This window comes from Silene latifolia, chromosome 6, assembly GCF_048544455.1.
Source record: "Silene latifolia isolate original U9 population chromosome 6, ASM4854445v1, whole genome shotgun sequence".
In the NCBI taxonomy this organism is placed as follows: Eukaryota; Viridiplantae; Streptophyta; class Magnoliopsida; order Caryophyllales; family Caryophyllaceae; genus Silene; species Silene latifolia.
In genome coordinates this window covers 13,471,788-13,486,232 of record NC_133531.1, presented here as the reverse complement: position 1 = coordinate 13,486,232, position 14,445 = coordinate 13,471,788, and the positions used below count along the sequence as shown (strand labels likewise).

Sequence of the window (14,445 nt, the reverse complement as noted above, 5' to 3'; positions counted from 1 at the left end):
ATTTTTGTATAACTGTGGTAGGTTGCGTTTTGGCTTACCCCTATGGGGACGGCCGTCGTCTGTATTCTTCTCGTTTGTAGTCTGTTATCATTAACGAAAGCTTGCTTATTTTGCCTTCGGCTTGGCCGAGGTCTTTTCTTGTCTTCTTGCGTTATTAATTGAGCGCTTTTCATTTTTACCTTCGGCTCAGCCGAGGCAGCTAGAATGCGTATCTCAACTGTGTTTAACGTCTTCTTCTTGGACATGTTAGCGTATCGACCGTTGTGTCCCCTGCCTGGCCATCGGCGGACCGAGGCGACTAGGGGTTACGGCGCGACAGCGTGAGTTGGCATATCGATCGTTGTGTCCCCTGCCAGGCCTTCGGTTGGCCGAGGCGACTAGGGGTTACGACGCGACAGCATGAGTTGGCGTATCGATCGTTGTGTCCCCTGCCAGGCCTTCGGTTGGCCGAGGCGACTAGGGGTTACGACGCGACAGCATGAGTTGGCGTATCGATCGTTGTGTCCCCTGCCAGGCCTTCGGTTGGCCGAGGCGACTAGGGATTACGACGCGACAGCATGAGTTGGCGTATCGATCGTTGTGTCCCCTGCCAGGCCTTCGGTTGGCCGAGGCGACTAGGGGTTACGACGCGACAGCGTATGTACCTCTTGGGGTGACTCGGCCTATGAGAACGTTGTAGGCAGACGAGCCGTCAATGACCACGAACTCAGACATAACGTTTTTGGCCGCACTTCCCTCGCCGAACCTCACTGACAGCCTGATTGACCCAAGGGGTACCAGGCCGGCTCCAGAAAAGCTGTACAACGGGTTGGTGCAGGGGCTCAAGTCTTCAATTTTCAGACCGAGGTTGAGAAAGCATTCGCTGTACATAACGTTTGTGTAGGCGCTGTGTCAATCGGGCACCTCTTCACCAGTGGTTGGCTATGTCCAAGTGGACTACGAGTGGGTCGCTGTGAGGGGCGATGACTCCCTCGTAATCCTTCTTCCCAATAGTTATATCGGGGATGTTGGAAGCGGGAGTCGCTGTGTTGGGCACAAAGTTGATGGCCTGATACAGCTCGTTCAGGTGCCGTTTGTGCCCATGAGCGGACCCACCGCTCTCGTTGCCCCCGATGACGGCATGGATTACTCCTATCCGTTCGAAGACGGATTTCTTATCTGAACCGTCGGCATCAGTCTTTTGGCCCTTGGCAACATATTTGCCGAGGCTCCCTTTCCGGATCAGTTCTTCAATGGCATTCTTCAGATGCCGACAGTTGTCAGTAAGGTGACCGGTGTGGCCGTGGTACTCGCAGTACTGGCTCGTGTCACCGTCACTCCTCGGCTGGGAGGCCTCTCCCACTTCGACCCTCGCTCTTGCTCGGGCGAAAACCTCGGCGGCGGACACGGCCGGGGGTGTGATCATTGTACCGCCTACGGCGGTTCGTTCCCGAACTCCACCGGCGTCCGCCGAGTTACGCTTCTGGTGGACTGTCGACCGTGACCTATTATCGTCACGGCGTCTTTCATCCGGGTTGTCCTCCCGGCGGCTTTTTCTTTACGAGTGCTCGACCTCGGCGGGGCTGCCCTGTGTTTTGTGGTAGTCCTCCACCTTAATGGCTTGATCGGCCATTTTCCTGGCGGAGTCTAATCTTTGGCCGCCGCACTTGATGAGCTCATTCTTTAGGTCTCCTCTCGGGAGGCCTTTCATCGCCGAAGGTGCCCGGTTCATTGTTCGGCTCACGAATCTGCTGAACCTTGGCGTCGAACCTCTTCACATAACCGGAGAGATTCGCCTCCTTCTGTCGATAGTCGGGAGGTCCGAGGTCTCCACGGCCCTCCTCTTGTTGCGGGAATACTTGGGCCGAACGTGTCCTTCGGTCGGGCGTAACGATATACCGACCCGTCGGGTAGCCCCTTGTACCAACTTTGTGCCATCCCATGCAGTGTCGTTGGGAAGATTCGGCACCAAACTTCATCGGGTTGCTCCCAAACCGACATGTGAGACTCGAAAGCCTCGACGTGGTCGGTTGGGTCGCCTTCTCCTTTGTATGCTACGTGGCAACTTGACTTAGTCGGCACCGGGTATCTAGGACGTAGGCGGCGAGGGGTTGTCGACCACGTTTGAATGCCACGCGGCGATCGGCTCCTCGCATCCCTAGTCCGGCTCCTCTCCCCGTGGCGGGAAGGGCTTCTTCTCCGACTACGGTGAGTCGGGCTTCTTCTCCGACTCGGTGAGTCGGACTTCTTCGCTCCTCGGGGGTGCCTCGTCGGCGGCTGGGCGACGCCATCCTCCCGTGAGTGCGGGAAGGACTAAGGTCTACCACTAGCGCTCTGGGCTCCCCGTCTTGACGGGCGGCTTCTTCCGGTGCTCCATTCAAGTCTCTTGGAGTCACATTTTGGGCCCTGGTCTCCTGGAGAGGTTCCGCCGCTCTTGTCGGTGTGACGATGTGAGCCGGCGTACTAGCAATTATGTCCGGGAGTAGCTTCGGCTTTGCTTTGCATCAACCACATGTCCCAGGACGGTGACTTGGTCGTGCGGCGCGGCATATCTTGTTCCTTGGGCGTCCCGTTCGTCGTATCGGTGATACGGCCGGTGGGACCGCCCGATTTCTCGAAGTTGTGGAATGTGTCGTCTTGGTAGAATTTGTTTTCCACCAACACCTTCTCTGGTTGTTTCGACATCTTTTTAGCTTTTTGGGTGGGTTTTTGTTTTGTTTTTTTTTTTTTTTGTTTGGGAATGAATGTGACTAGCTTCTAGTATCTTTCCCCACAGATGGCGCCAATTGTTCCGGGTGTAATTCCAGAGCAGTTATTTGTCACCACCCGTGCTTGTAGAATGACGTCTCTTGTTAACTCCTCCTTGCGGTCTCCTGAAACGATGAACAAACTGAGGGCTCGGCTTTGGACCGAGCGAACTCACTCCGACGCTCAAGTCAGTAACTTAGAGAGGTAAGTGGTTGTTACTTGGCAAAGTACGTATTGTAGAGAGATAAGGAAGATATTACCAGATGAATAGTGATTCTTAGGTTAAATTGTGGATTATTTCCTCAATGATAGTTGAGGAGTATTTATAGACTTTCACCTTTTGTCACGTAGTGGCCAAGTGGCCAAGTGGCTAGCAGGTGGAAAGACTGATCTACCCCTCGGCCGAGGGACCTATGGCGGGCCGGCGGGCCCCGTGACCCACCGCCGGGGTCTTGGATATGAGTTCGCGGATGTGTGCCCATTTGTTGGTTGCCCGCCGGGACCCATCCGACAGCCGACAATGGCGTCGGTTAAGGGTCATCTAAGCCGTTGACTTGCTGTGGATATCTTTGACCTTGCTCAATGTGTTGACTTGGTCAGCGGGTGTAGAATATGCCCCATCAACAATAAACTTCCCTATTTCTTTTTCCGTCTATTCACAATAACTTCCTATTTCCTTTTTTGGTAAGTGTTTGTGTGGTCCAAATTTAATTGTATGGTGGGGTAGTGTATTTGTGTGGTCCAAATTTAATTATATGGTGGGGTAGTGTGTTTCCTTAATATTTGTGCCAAATGAAATGGGAGGTTTATTGTGAATAGGAGGGAGTATAATAATAATAATAACTAAAAAATAAATATGATAAGTATAATATAAATATTATAAATATTATAAATAATAATAATAATAATATATAATAATATATAATATAATATAATATAATATAATATAATAATAATAATAATAATAATAATAATAATAATAATAATATAATAATAATAATAATAATAATAATAATAATAATAATAATAACAATAATAATAAGAAGAAGAAGAAGAAGAAGAACAAGAAGAAGAAGAAGAAGAAGAAGAAGAAGAAGAAGAAGAAGAAAATGCAATGGCGACACCGGGTGTTACTCAAATTGAGCGACACCCGGGGCATTATTGTAATTACTTGGGTATTTTTCTTTGTTTCCATCAAAATTCGAATTTCAAATTAATTAGTATTAAAGGGTAATTTAGGAAATTAACATTAGTTAATTAATTATAAAAATAATAATAAATTATTTATAGAAAAAAAACTAATAGATTATGTAGGGATTTTGGGGAAATCTAAACGTATATTCAATCACAAATCTCATACATTACGGATGTTAGCTGCAATCTTGGTACCCCAATTTGTGCGTCACAAATTCGATGAACAAAAAAAGTCAATATTTGAAATATTAATGATTCAAATTTAAATATACCCCATAATCATCTTGCTTTCATGGTGTTTGAGTCTTACGAGATGTGGGTACTCAAAGGTACTGCAAATCTTGATCACACGTCTTTGTTTGTTATTTTATATTTTCCTTCATGTGAATAAACACAACAAATTTGATGAACAAATTATATTTCATCATTTGTTCGTACAATTGCACTTACCTGAACAGTTATAAATCTAGGGGAGGAAATTTTTATAAAGTATTTGTAGTTTTGACAATAGAATTCTCTCATTTTTTTTATTAATTGGTAAAAGTATGATTTGCTAAAGATAAAAATGTGTTTGTTATGATATGGATTATGAATTACGATTTTATCCCTATGATATTGGCGCAAAAATAAAAATTACTTTTTAATTTTTAATTTTTTTCTATTTTTTTATTAGGGTGTTACCAAAACTCGGTAACACCCGGTGTCGCCTTAAATAATATAATATATTACAAACTTTATTAAAATTAAAGAGACAAAATCCTATTAATTTATCATCCCATGCATACAAAGTTTATAAACTGAAATAACTTGAGGCATTTCCACTTGATAATGCCTTTATTATTGTACATAACATACTCAGTAATATTCTCAATCACTGAGGAAAACAGATCAACAAACTCATTCTTTAACATCAACAAAGATTTGCTCTCCACTTTGACTTTTCCTTGTCCTATTGTCAACCTGCTTTCCATCTGTAAAATAACATAATTATACGTCGTTATTAGCCACCTAAATCTTCATTTCCAAAAAATATCCCACTTACAGTATTTAAAATAATATTTCCTCAGTCTCAATTATATATTTACGACATTAACGTTTTATTATTCCTTAGCTTATGGCCTTCAAATCACGTATGTTAATTTAGCCATTTTCTTATTAGAATGACATACTCATAATATAAAAGGATTAGTCTCACGTCATAAATAATTTTCCAAAAATTGCTTTTAAAGAGGCTCGAGCTTGAAAATTGAGACTCTTGGATTTTTACCAAAGTTTAGCCAGTGAAGTAGTGAACTATACCTTCACAGTCAGTCAGTCACTCTTAAACTTTCATCTTACTTAAAACGTATATTACTTAAAAATATTGTTGCAAAATTATAAAAATAGATATCATCTCGTTTGTTTTATAAATAATTTTTTAAAACGTATATTACTTCCTATTTTTTTATGCTGCATTTATTCTAAATTATCGTCATCGTTCATCATTTAAATTTAAATTTTAACACTAGTGATCAAAACAACGGTGCAACTTTATTTTAATCTTTATTAATATCTCTCCATGGATATGAAACAAGTTAAGGGGACGTAGCATGCATGCAGTCAACTATGTATGAAAAATTAACGAGATGATTCTCCAGTACGTACGTCACACAATTTCTTTTGCTTATCATGCATGTGCTATATAAATATATAATATAATAATTCGACTAAATCGAGCGCTTACGATGATGATGATGATTAGTACGGGGGAGGAGGAGGAGAAGGGTAGGCATAGGGAGGTGATTTCACCGGGGGAGATTTGTAGACTGGTGGAGGCTTGTGATAAACTGGAGTGGGTGGTGAGTAAACTGGTGGAGATTTGTATACTGGAGCGGGTGGTGAGTACACTGGTGGAGGCTTGTGGTAAACTGGTGCAGGTGGTGAGTACACAGGTGGAGATTTGTAAACCGGGGTAGGTGGTGGGTACTTGTGAACAGGTGGTGACTTGTAAACCGGGGTTGGTGGTGGGTACACCGGTGGAGATTTGTATACCGGGGTAGGTGGTGGGTACTTGTGAACTGGTGGCGACTTGTAAACTGGTGTTGGTGGTGGGTACTTGTGAACTGGTGGGGACTTGTAAACTGGTGTTGGTGGTGGGTACTTGTGAACTGGTGGCGACTTGTAAACTGGTGTTGGTGGTGGGTATTTGTGAACTGGTGGCGACTTGTAAACTGGTGTGGGTGGTGGGTATTTGTGAACGGGTGGCGACTTGTAAACTGGTGTGGGTGGTGGGTATTTGTGAACTGGTGGCGACTTGTAAACTGGTGTTGGTGGTGGGTATTTGTGAACTGGTGGTGACTTGTAAACCGGGGTGGGTGGTGGGTATTCCTTAACAGGAGGGGGAGAGGTGTACTTGTAGTCGGCAGTAGTAAGGGAGACAAATGCCACTAGTAAAGTGACAATTAGAGGAGCAAGGCCAAAGTTAGCCATATTTAGAAGTAGATAGAAGATGTGTGTCTTGTGTCTTAAGCTTGCTCTCTATAACTCCTTTATATAGGGAGAACACAAGGAGTAGTGCGCCTCCGACGTTGAAAATTCGTGTGAATACAAACAATATCAAATTTACTACGTGTACTTTGCATTTATTTGTTAAGGGTAAGAGTATTTTATTTGTCGGTGAAGTAGAGTGAGCTTTGTTACTTGCACATACTGATATTGCAAAGATTATGTGTTAGTTTAGGTGGTAAAAGCTCTTTTCTTTCAATCGTGAGGTTGCGAGTTTGATTTTATCGACGATATACTGTTCCCATTTGAAGAAAAACATACTAATTGCATTATTTGTTTCCTAATTATTATTCCCTTTTTATTTTTGGAGGAGTTAAGAAAAATGGGTGAACTATCTACTATGACCCTATAATTATTAAACGTTGAGACGATAATATTATGGTAGGGTGGAAATGGTTATTAATGTAGGGGCAATAGTGGAAATTTAAAGTTTCTCCTCACTAAATGTAGAATGGAGATAATTAGTCAATTATTTTAGGATAATTTTAACGTAAAAGGAGGTAATAAAATTGAGATGAAAGGAGTACTTGTCCATTTAGGCTTTAAAACGAGTTTGAAGATGCCGAATCTAGAGTATAGACTAAACAACGGTTTAGGTAAAAAGCTAGAATGCGATAATAAAGTAAATGAATTTGTCTGAAACAATTTATTGTCCAAGGTAGTGACAAAGTAAATTTAGCACAAATTCTTTAGAGAGATGATTTTATTAATGTTAGCGAGAGATCTCTCATAAGGGACAATATTATTTTTATTAAATTTATTTTTTTAGTTAGTTTTTAGTTTATTTATTAATTGTCTCTCATCCCCAATTTACTAAATGAATAGGCGAAACTCCAAGTTTTCCCGCCTAAAACATATATATGTCCTAGAATAGTGCTTGATACTTTTAGCATATACTCCCTCCGGCTTGCTGTTTTCTTCCCATTTCATTATAATACTCCTCACCTATATTAGAGAAACAGGAAGAAAATTAAAAGCCAGAGGGAGTACTATAGATGTGTACATGATAAGTTATAAATAGATATAATCTTTTACATTTAAATATTTATAACATTTAATATTTCACATTTTGCACAAATTTATCTCCGATCTTTTTAGGATAAGTAAATTCCTTTTTTAAAGAACTTATTGATAAAAATTTATTAACTTTTTATGATAAGAAGTTACGGTTAAAAAATATGGTATTAGTAAATATTTGTTAAATCATTGATTTTTTATAATAAAAATTTGCAGCTAAAAAATATGTTATTAGTAAATATTTGTAAATTAACATCATTAATTTTTCGGTAAAAAAATAAAACAAAAAAAACAAAAAAAAAACACTCTTTTTATTACTTCTTACGATTTAAATTTTTATTTATTTCTCTAATCAAAATATATTAAGGAGGGACATGAAAAATAAGAATTGTCAATTTCAATTTTATAAATAATACACTAAAAGTAAAACTCTATAAATACCGTGCATATATTGCACATGTTCTATATTAGTAAGTCTATAAATACCGCGCATTCATTGCGCGAGATCTAAACTAGTTAATGTAATAAGAGACGAAATCTCGAAAGACTTACTAGGAATACTATAAATATAGTGCTTTAGAGCAAATTTATTTAGTACCTTAAATAAATCACTTCGGATAATATGTGGTGGGTCATTATATTATAAATGCTCGATCAATATGTACCGATTACATGTCTTTCATCGGGTGCAGGACTTAACTACTCCGTAGTCCGTACTACTTATGGTCTTGAATGGATTAGCACACCAGAGTAGAAGCCCCTCGTATACCTTAGCATGATTGAACCGAAGTGATTGTTGAATGTTGAGGGACTAAGGCTCAATTAATGATCTTATACTTTAACATGTTTGAACCGAAGTGAATACGATTTGTATTTATCCAACTTGTTTTTGGGTTTGGAATTTATAATACAAGTAGTTTGGTAGGATAGTCAAGGAGTCAACCATATCAACCATATTATATATCAAATAAAAAATTAAAAATACAAAGAAACTAATGTTAATATATTATTATATCTATATAATTCTCACTAAATATTTCTTCCACTAATGGATTATGGATAGCATTTGGCAGATAGATCTTGAAAAAATTTAGCTAGTGCGTGGACTATGTTCCTTCTGATCTTGTACTCTCTCTACTTGGAATTGGAATTATTATCTTACCGCGTCAGATAATTTAATGGAGTTTGTTTACTTGTCAATTTTTGACTTCTTTAAATAATAAGTGGAACTATATTCTTTTGTTTTGTGGAAGATTATGTATCCGGTTGATAATTCACGATTTATTCAGTTTTACACAAATTCTCATTATAGACGCACTATCCGTCTATACGTATAGATGGATACCATTTTCCCTCATAAAATACTCATTTGCCATAAAGTGGGAAGCACATGGGGATGCCCCACCTTGTCCCTCATACCCATTTTATTAGAAGTCTTTACCGTCTGTTCGCCTCACCCGTCTATACCAAGACCTATTGTCAGTTTTATTGTACAAAATATATAGTAGAAAGGAATAAAATTGTTTATCGGACTTAATTTACTTAGTTTTGACTTCCTTTATCTCGTTTTTACCTTTTCATTAAAATATTTCCAAAAAAAATAAGAAATTGGGACCGAGGAAATACCATAATTAGTGAGAATATATTGTTTATCTTACCATATTAAGGTTATTAACATGTGCCCTTAGGGCACATTTTAGAAATACCGTTCTATATATAATAGCATAATGTACACATTGAATTTATATCTACAAAATATTCCACAATTTGTTATTGTGGAAGAAATGATTTTTCTGTAGCTAGTCTCGATTCAAAAATAGAATTTCTTAAATATTTCCACGATGACTAGAAAGTATTCTCCATGTCCCGGTTATTTGTTGTCCTATTTTATTTTGGGTGACTATGTCGCAATACCCTGCAAACCACGTGTGCCAGGTAAGACATCTCTTAGGATGATGACAGGTAACCATAGTAATAAACACGAGATGGGTCTGGCCTTACCCGCGGTGGAGAGAGAAGTCTAACTCACAAGCCCAAGAATCCTCTTATCTCCCAAAACCAATTGGCAATGGGAGAAACACCCCTAGGCCTTATAAGATAGACAATCTCTCTCTTTTTCACCGATGTGGGACTCACAAGTGGATTTATACTCCAACACATAGCACTCTCGTGTAGGGAGTCGAACCGTGAACCTCTCAATTCTTTGCCAATTTGCAACGCTTTGAGGGACTCCCGCGCTCCACTACACTTTGATAAACAATTTGATCCTTCACACTCAATTTGGTTCATTCATCTTCTTATAATTGACCTTCTCCTCTTTCCTTAATTTTTGTGTCAAAATCAAAGACCAATAATTGTCCGAGATAGAGAGAATAATAGGTAAACAAATGATTGAAAGGTAGGGATTATACCATATTGATGACTAGAGCTTAACTTGTTTCTAAGGGTAAGATTTGTGGACATTTCAACGGTTTATTAATGCATGAATATGCATGCATCGTGAAAAAACAATCAAATTATTGAACGGTTTATTAGAAAAGTCCTAAATTTTTGCTTGTTTAAGACGGTATTATCCATCTTAAATTTAAAACGAATTAAATATATTTATGATAGATGAATAAGACAACTGCATAATGCATTAGAAAAAATAAAAGATGTCCTATAATATTTAACCCGCTTTAAAATTTAAAATGAATTATACCGTCTTAAGCTAGACCCGCCTTAGAAAAGTTTGGATAATGTATTGTACAACTAACTAAAAGTAGTCTGAATTGGGTAAGTGTCACTCGTCAGTGTTTGGCAACTGGCAAGTCGAATTGAACAAATTAAGACACTGGTGGAACTAGAGGGGCTAATAGGGGCGCTTGTCTCCGCGGATGAAAATTTTCGAAATTTTTGGTTAAATTTTTTCGAGTGTATCTAATTATAAAATTAGTTGTTTGTCTTCTTTTAAATTTTTCGCCCTCTTAAGTTCAAATTCTTCAAATAAGGTCGGCTTTGGCCACGAGATATCCACGATGTCACTTATTCGTACGTCAAAAAAATTGGTGAATTCCTCCCATATCTAGTCGTAGCGTCTCATTTTTGGTCCCATGAAATAATATTCCGAATTTTTTGACAAATTGGAGTTAATTAGCAAAATAATTAGGAAATTGGGGTTCCTTCGAAACTATTTTGCTCCAATGGTGTCCACGTCATCACTTTCATTTTTTTCCAATTTTTAGGCAAAGTCGCTAAGTTTCTTAGCGGCTTTGTCTCCTTGTCATTTTTCAGATAATAGATGTCATAAGCTTATGAAAAATAGAGAAATAGGAAAGCCGCTAACTTTCTTAGCGGCTTTAGTGGTTGTTCATTTCTAAAATAGGCTGTCATCAGTGTTTGAAGGTGACGGTTTTTGAAAAAAAAAATGAATAGTAAAGCCGCTAGGTTTCTTAGCGGCTTTACTATTCATTTTTAAAAATAAAAAAAAATTAAGCCACTAAGTTCTTAGAGCAAGTACAATGGTAAGCAATTACCTTGTAGCTTGACAAATCCACATCACATTTTAAGCAATAATTTTGTAGCTTTACAAATTCATTCCAATGGTTTAGCTAGTTTATGAAAAAAATCAAACCTAATTAAATTTTAATAAAATTAAAATTATGAAAATAAACTAATTTGTCATTGGTTGATATGATATTGTGGGACCATTTAAGCAACTAGCTTAATGAAGATTGTTGCTTAAGAGAAGCTAATCTAGTTGGACATTTCCAATGGTGTAGCAACTAGCTTGCAATTTTAAGAAATTGCAAGCAAGTCCCTAAGCTACACCATTGGACTTGCTCTTAGCGGCTTACTATAAAAACAGGAAAAAAAATAAAAATTGATGACGTGGACACCATTGGACAAAATAGTTTCAAATCGAACATCTATGATCCATGTTAACTTAAATATGATGATTTCAATAATACGAAACGCTTATTTAAAAGACAACGAGGTATAAAATGTGCGTGGTACGATAAAGGATCTTAAGTCCACCTTTAAGACCTGTTTTTTTTTTTAATTTAATTTAGTTTACTTCATTGCCTTAGTCTAATCCAGTTCGGTTATTAAGATCCATTAATTTAAATAACTTAATTGTTAAATTAGTTTTATAACATGAAATATGTAAGGTAGATTACTTACATGGAAGTTTGCTCTATATTGTACTAGTATAGTTTTCTTATTTATAAGAGTTCTGTAGATTCGTAATGTCACATATAGGCCTTATCGATGAAATTAGAATCATCAAATTATAAAAATAAGTTCGTGCTATATTCGATTTGAATTGGTTCGGTTTTGATCGTGTATGTAAATTATACGAGTAATTAATTTGATCTATCTGCCAATTTTAACTCAAAAAACGAAGATGAACCAAAACACAAATTATATTACACATTTAGAGCACTCTCAATATCATACAAAAACACTCAAAAGAAAAAGAAAAAAAAGGTTTGATACAATACAATACAATACAATATGGCGCATCACGAAATAGTTTCTTCATATTTAACACTGTAGCTAATACAACACGTTTTATTCTTCTCACTATAACGCGAACTTTTTCATGAGTTTTACTGCTCTGTCAATTTCTCAGATTCCAGTAAGCAAGCTGCGTTTTACCTGCAAATCACATAATGTATTAATCTTTGGTCATTTCTGGACGTAAATTTGCATTAAGGTTGAGTTACGGAATTTTAGATGATTATTTCGTGAATCGTACTAGACTACTAGTCCCTCCTAGTCAATTGTTTACGTTTATATTTCTTCTATAGGTGATTCAGTGAATTGTTTACGTTTACTTTTGAGCAACTCATGCAATTAATATGTTTTTTTTTTTTTTTTTGTGCATGCAAAAATAACTAACTTGGTCACGTTAAATATTCTCAAAAGAACCTTCGTCATTTTCTTATTTATTTGGACGAACGAGTAATAATATTTACAGCTTACCTTGTTTGTAGTCGTTTTAAGTAATCAAAAGGCGACTCAAGCAACCTAGTGGTAGTAAGGAGGAGGAGGTGGAGAAGCGTAAGTGTATGGAGGAGGTGAGTGGTAGACGGGCTTAGGATGATACACTGGAGGGGACTTGTATACCGGAGTTGGTGGTGGGTATTTGTGGATTGGTGGTGACTTGTATTCCGGAGGTGAGTGGTGATGGTGAGGAGACTTGTACACCGGAGTTGGTGGTGGATATTTGTAGACAGGTGGGGAGTAATAGTAAGGAGGGGACTTGTGAATTGGTGGTGATTTGTATTCCGGAGGTGTGTGGTAGTGTGGAGGAGATTTGTATACGGGAGTGGGTGGCGGGTACTTGTGAACTGGTGGTGATTTGTAAACGGGAGGGGAGTAGTAGTGTGGAGGAGATTTGTATACTGGAGTGGGAGGCGGGTACTTATGAACAGGTGGTGATTTGTACATTGGAGGTGAGTAGTAGTGTGGAGGGGACTTGTATACTGGAGTTGGTGGCGGGTATTTGGGTACTGGTGGGGACTTGTACACTGGAGGTGAGTAGTAGTGTGGGGGAGACTTGTACACTGGAGTTGGTGGCGGGTATTTGGGTACAGGTGGGGGCTTGTACATTGGAGGGTAGTAGTAGTGTGGAGGAGACTTATACACTGGAGTTGGGGGCGGGTATTTGGGTACAGGTGGGGACTTGTACGTTGGAGGTGAGTAGTAGTGAGGAGGAGACTTGTACACTGGAGTTGGTGGCGGGTATTTGGGTACAGGTGGGGGCTTGTACATTGGAGGGTAGTAGTAGTGTGGAGGAGACTTGTACACTGGAGTTGGTGGCGGGTATTTGTGTTCCGGTGGAGATTTGTACACCGGGGGTGAATAATAGTGTGGAGGGGACTTGTACATTGGTGGCGGGTATTTGTGTGTCGGTGGTGACTTATATACTGGAGGTGAGTAGTGGTGTGGAGGAGACTTATACACGGGTGTTGGTGGTGGGTATGTGGGAACCGGTGGTGATTTGTATACTGGAGGTGAGTAGTAATGTGGAGGTGACTTATACACTGGGGTTGGTGGTGGGTATTTGTGAACTGGTGGTGATTTGTAAACGGGAGGTGACTTGTACACTGGAGTGGGTGGAGGGTACTCGTGAACAGGTGGTGATTTGTATACTGGAGGTGGGTAGTAGGGCGGAGGGGCCTTGTACACTGGGGATGGCTCATAGACCGGTGTTGGTGGGCTATGGTATTTCGGTGGAGACCTATAAACCGGAGGGGATGGTGGCGGATAATATTCCTTGGGTGGCGGTGGTGAGCTGTAACCGTAAGGGGGTGGAGGTGGAGAAGCATAAGTGTATTGAGTTGATGAAACTACAAAATGAAAACAAAGGGAAATCAATGCCACTATTAGAGTGGCCATTCTTTGCACCTTAACCATTGTCACAAATATGTGCACACTACGTTTTTCTATATGCCTTAGGAATGCAAACTACCCCATTTATATAGCTTAAACATTTACCTTCTTTAATTTTACCATATGATTAAAAACATACTGTTATCAATTCAGCCTGGTAAATTCTCATTTCAGATGGACCTTATACGTCTAAATTAAAACTGATAAAATATCGTCTCTTTGTAATAAAAAATGACCATTTAATGAAAAAATATTACCGCTAGCTAAAATTGTTCACATTTTATTAGAAAATTGTTGCTGATAACTTCTTATAAAAAAATTTGTCACATTTTATGGTAAAATGGTTACATTTTCTCCATCTTAATTCGAAAAAGGTCTGTCTTAAGGTAGGCTTGTCACTTGTGGATTCACCATAGCCCATAGGCTTGTCTTAAACTTTCTACTATGCTTAAATTTGTACGGCTAAAAATGACTTGATTTTTATTGATTTGGCATATTAGTAAATTCGTTTTCGATTTCTATTATTAGTTGTTTGCTTATTTAGTTGCGAAATTCATATTACTAGGGCTGTACTCCTAGAAT

The 14,445-nt window shown here is 38.9% G+C and overlaps 1 protein-coding gene across 1 annotated transcript; it reads right to left on the bottom strand.

Moving 5' to 3' along the window:
- Positions 1–4,654: 4,654 nt before the first annotated feature.
- Positions 4,655–13,914, bottom strand: LOC141587538 (uncharacterized). Its single transcript, XM_074409012.1, has 3 exons — positions 12,505–13,914; positions 5,645–6,438; positions 4,655–4,892 (listed from the first exon to the last, which is right to left on the bottom strand). Exons 1-2 carry the CDS (start codon positions 13,885–13,887, stop codon positions 5,659–5,661), a joined length of 2,163 nt encoding a protein of 720 aa, XP_074265113.1. The 5' UTR covers positions 13,888–13,914; the 3' UTR covers positions 4,655–4,892; positions 5,645–5,658.
- Between the last annotated feature and the right edge of the window lie 531 nt (positions 13,915–14,445).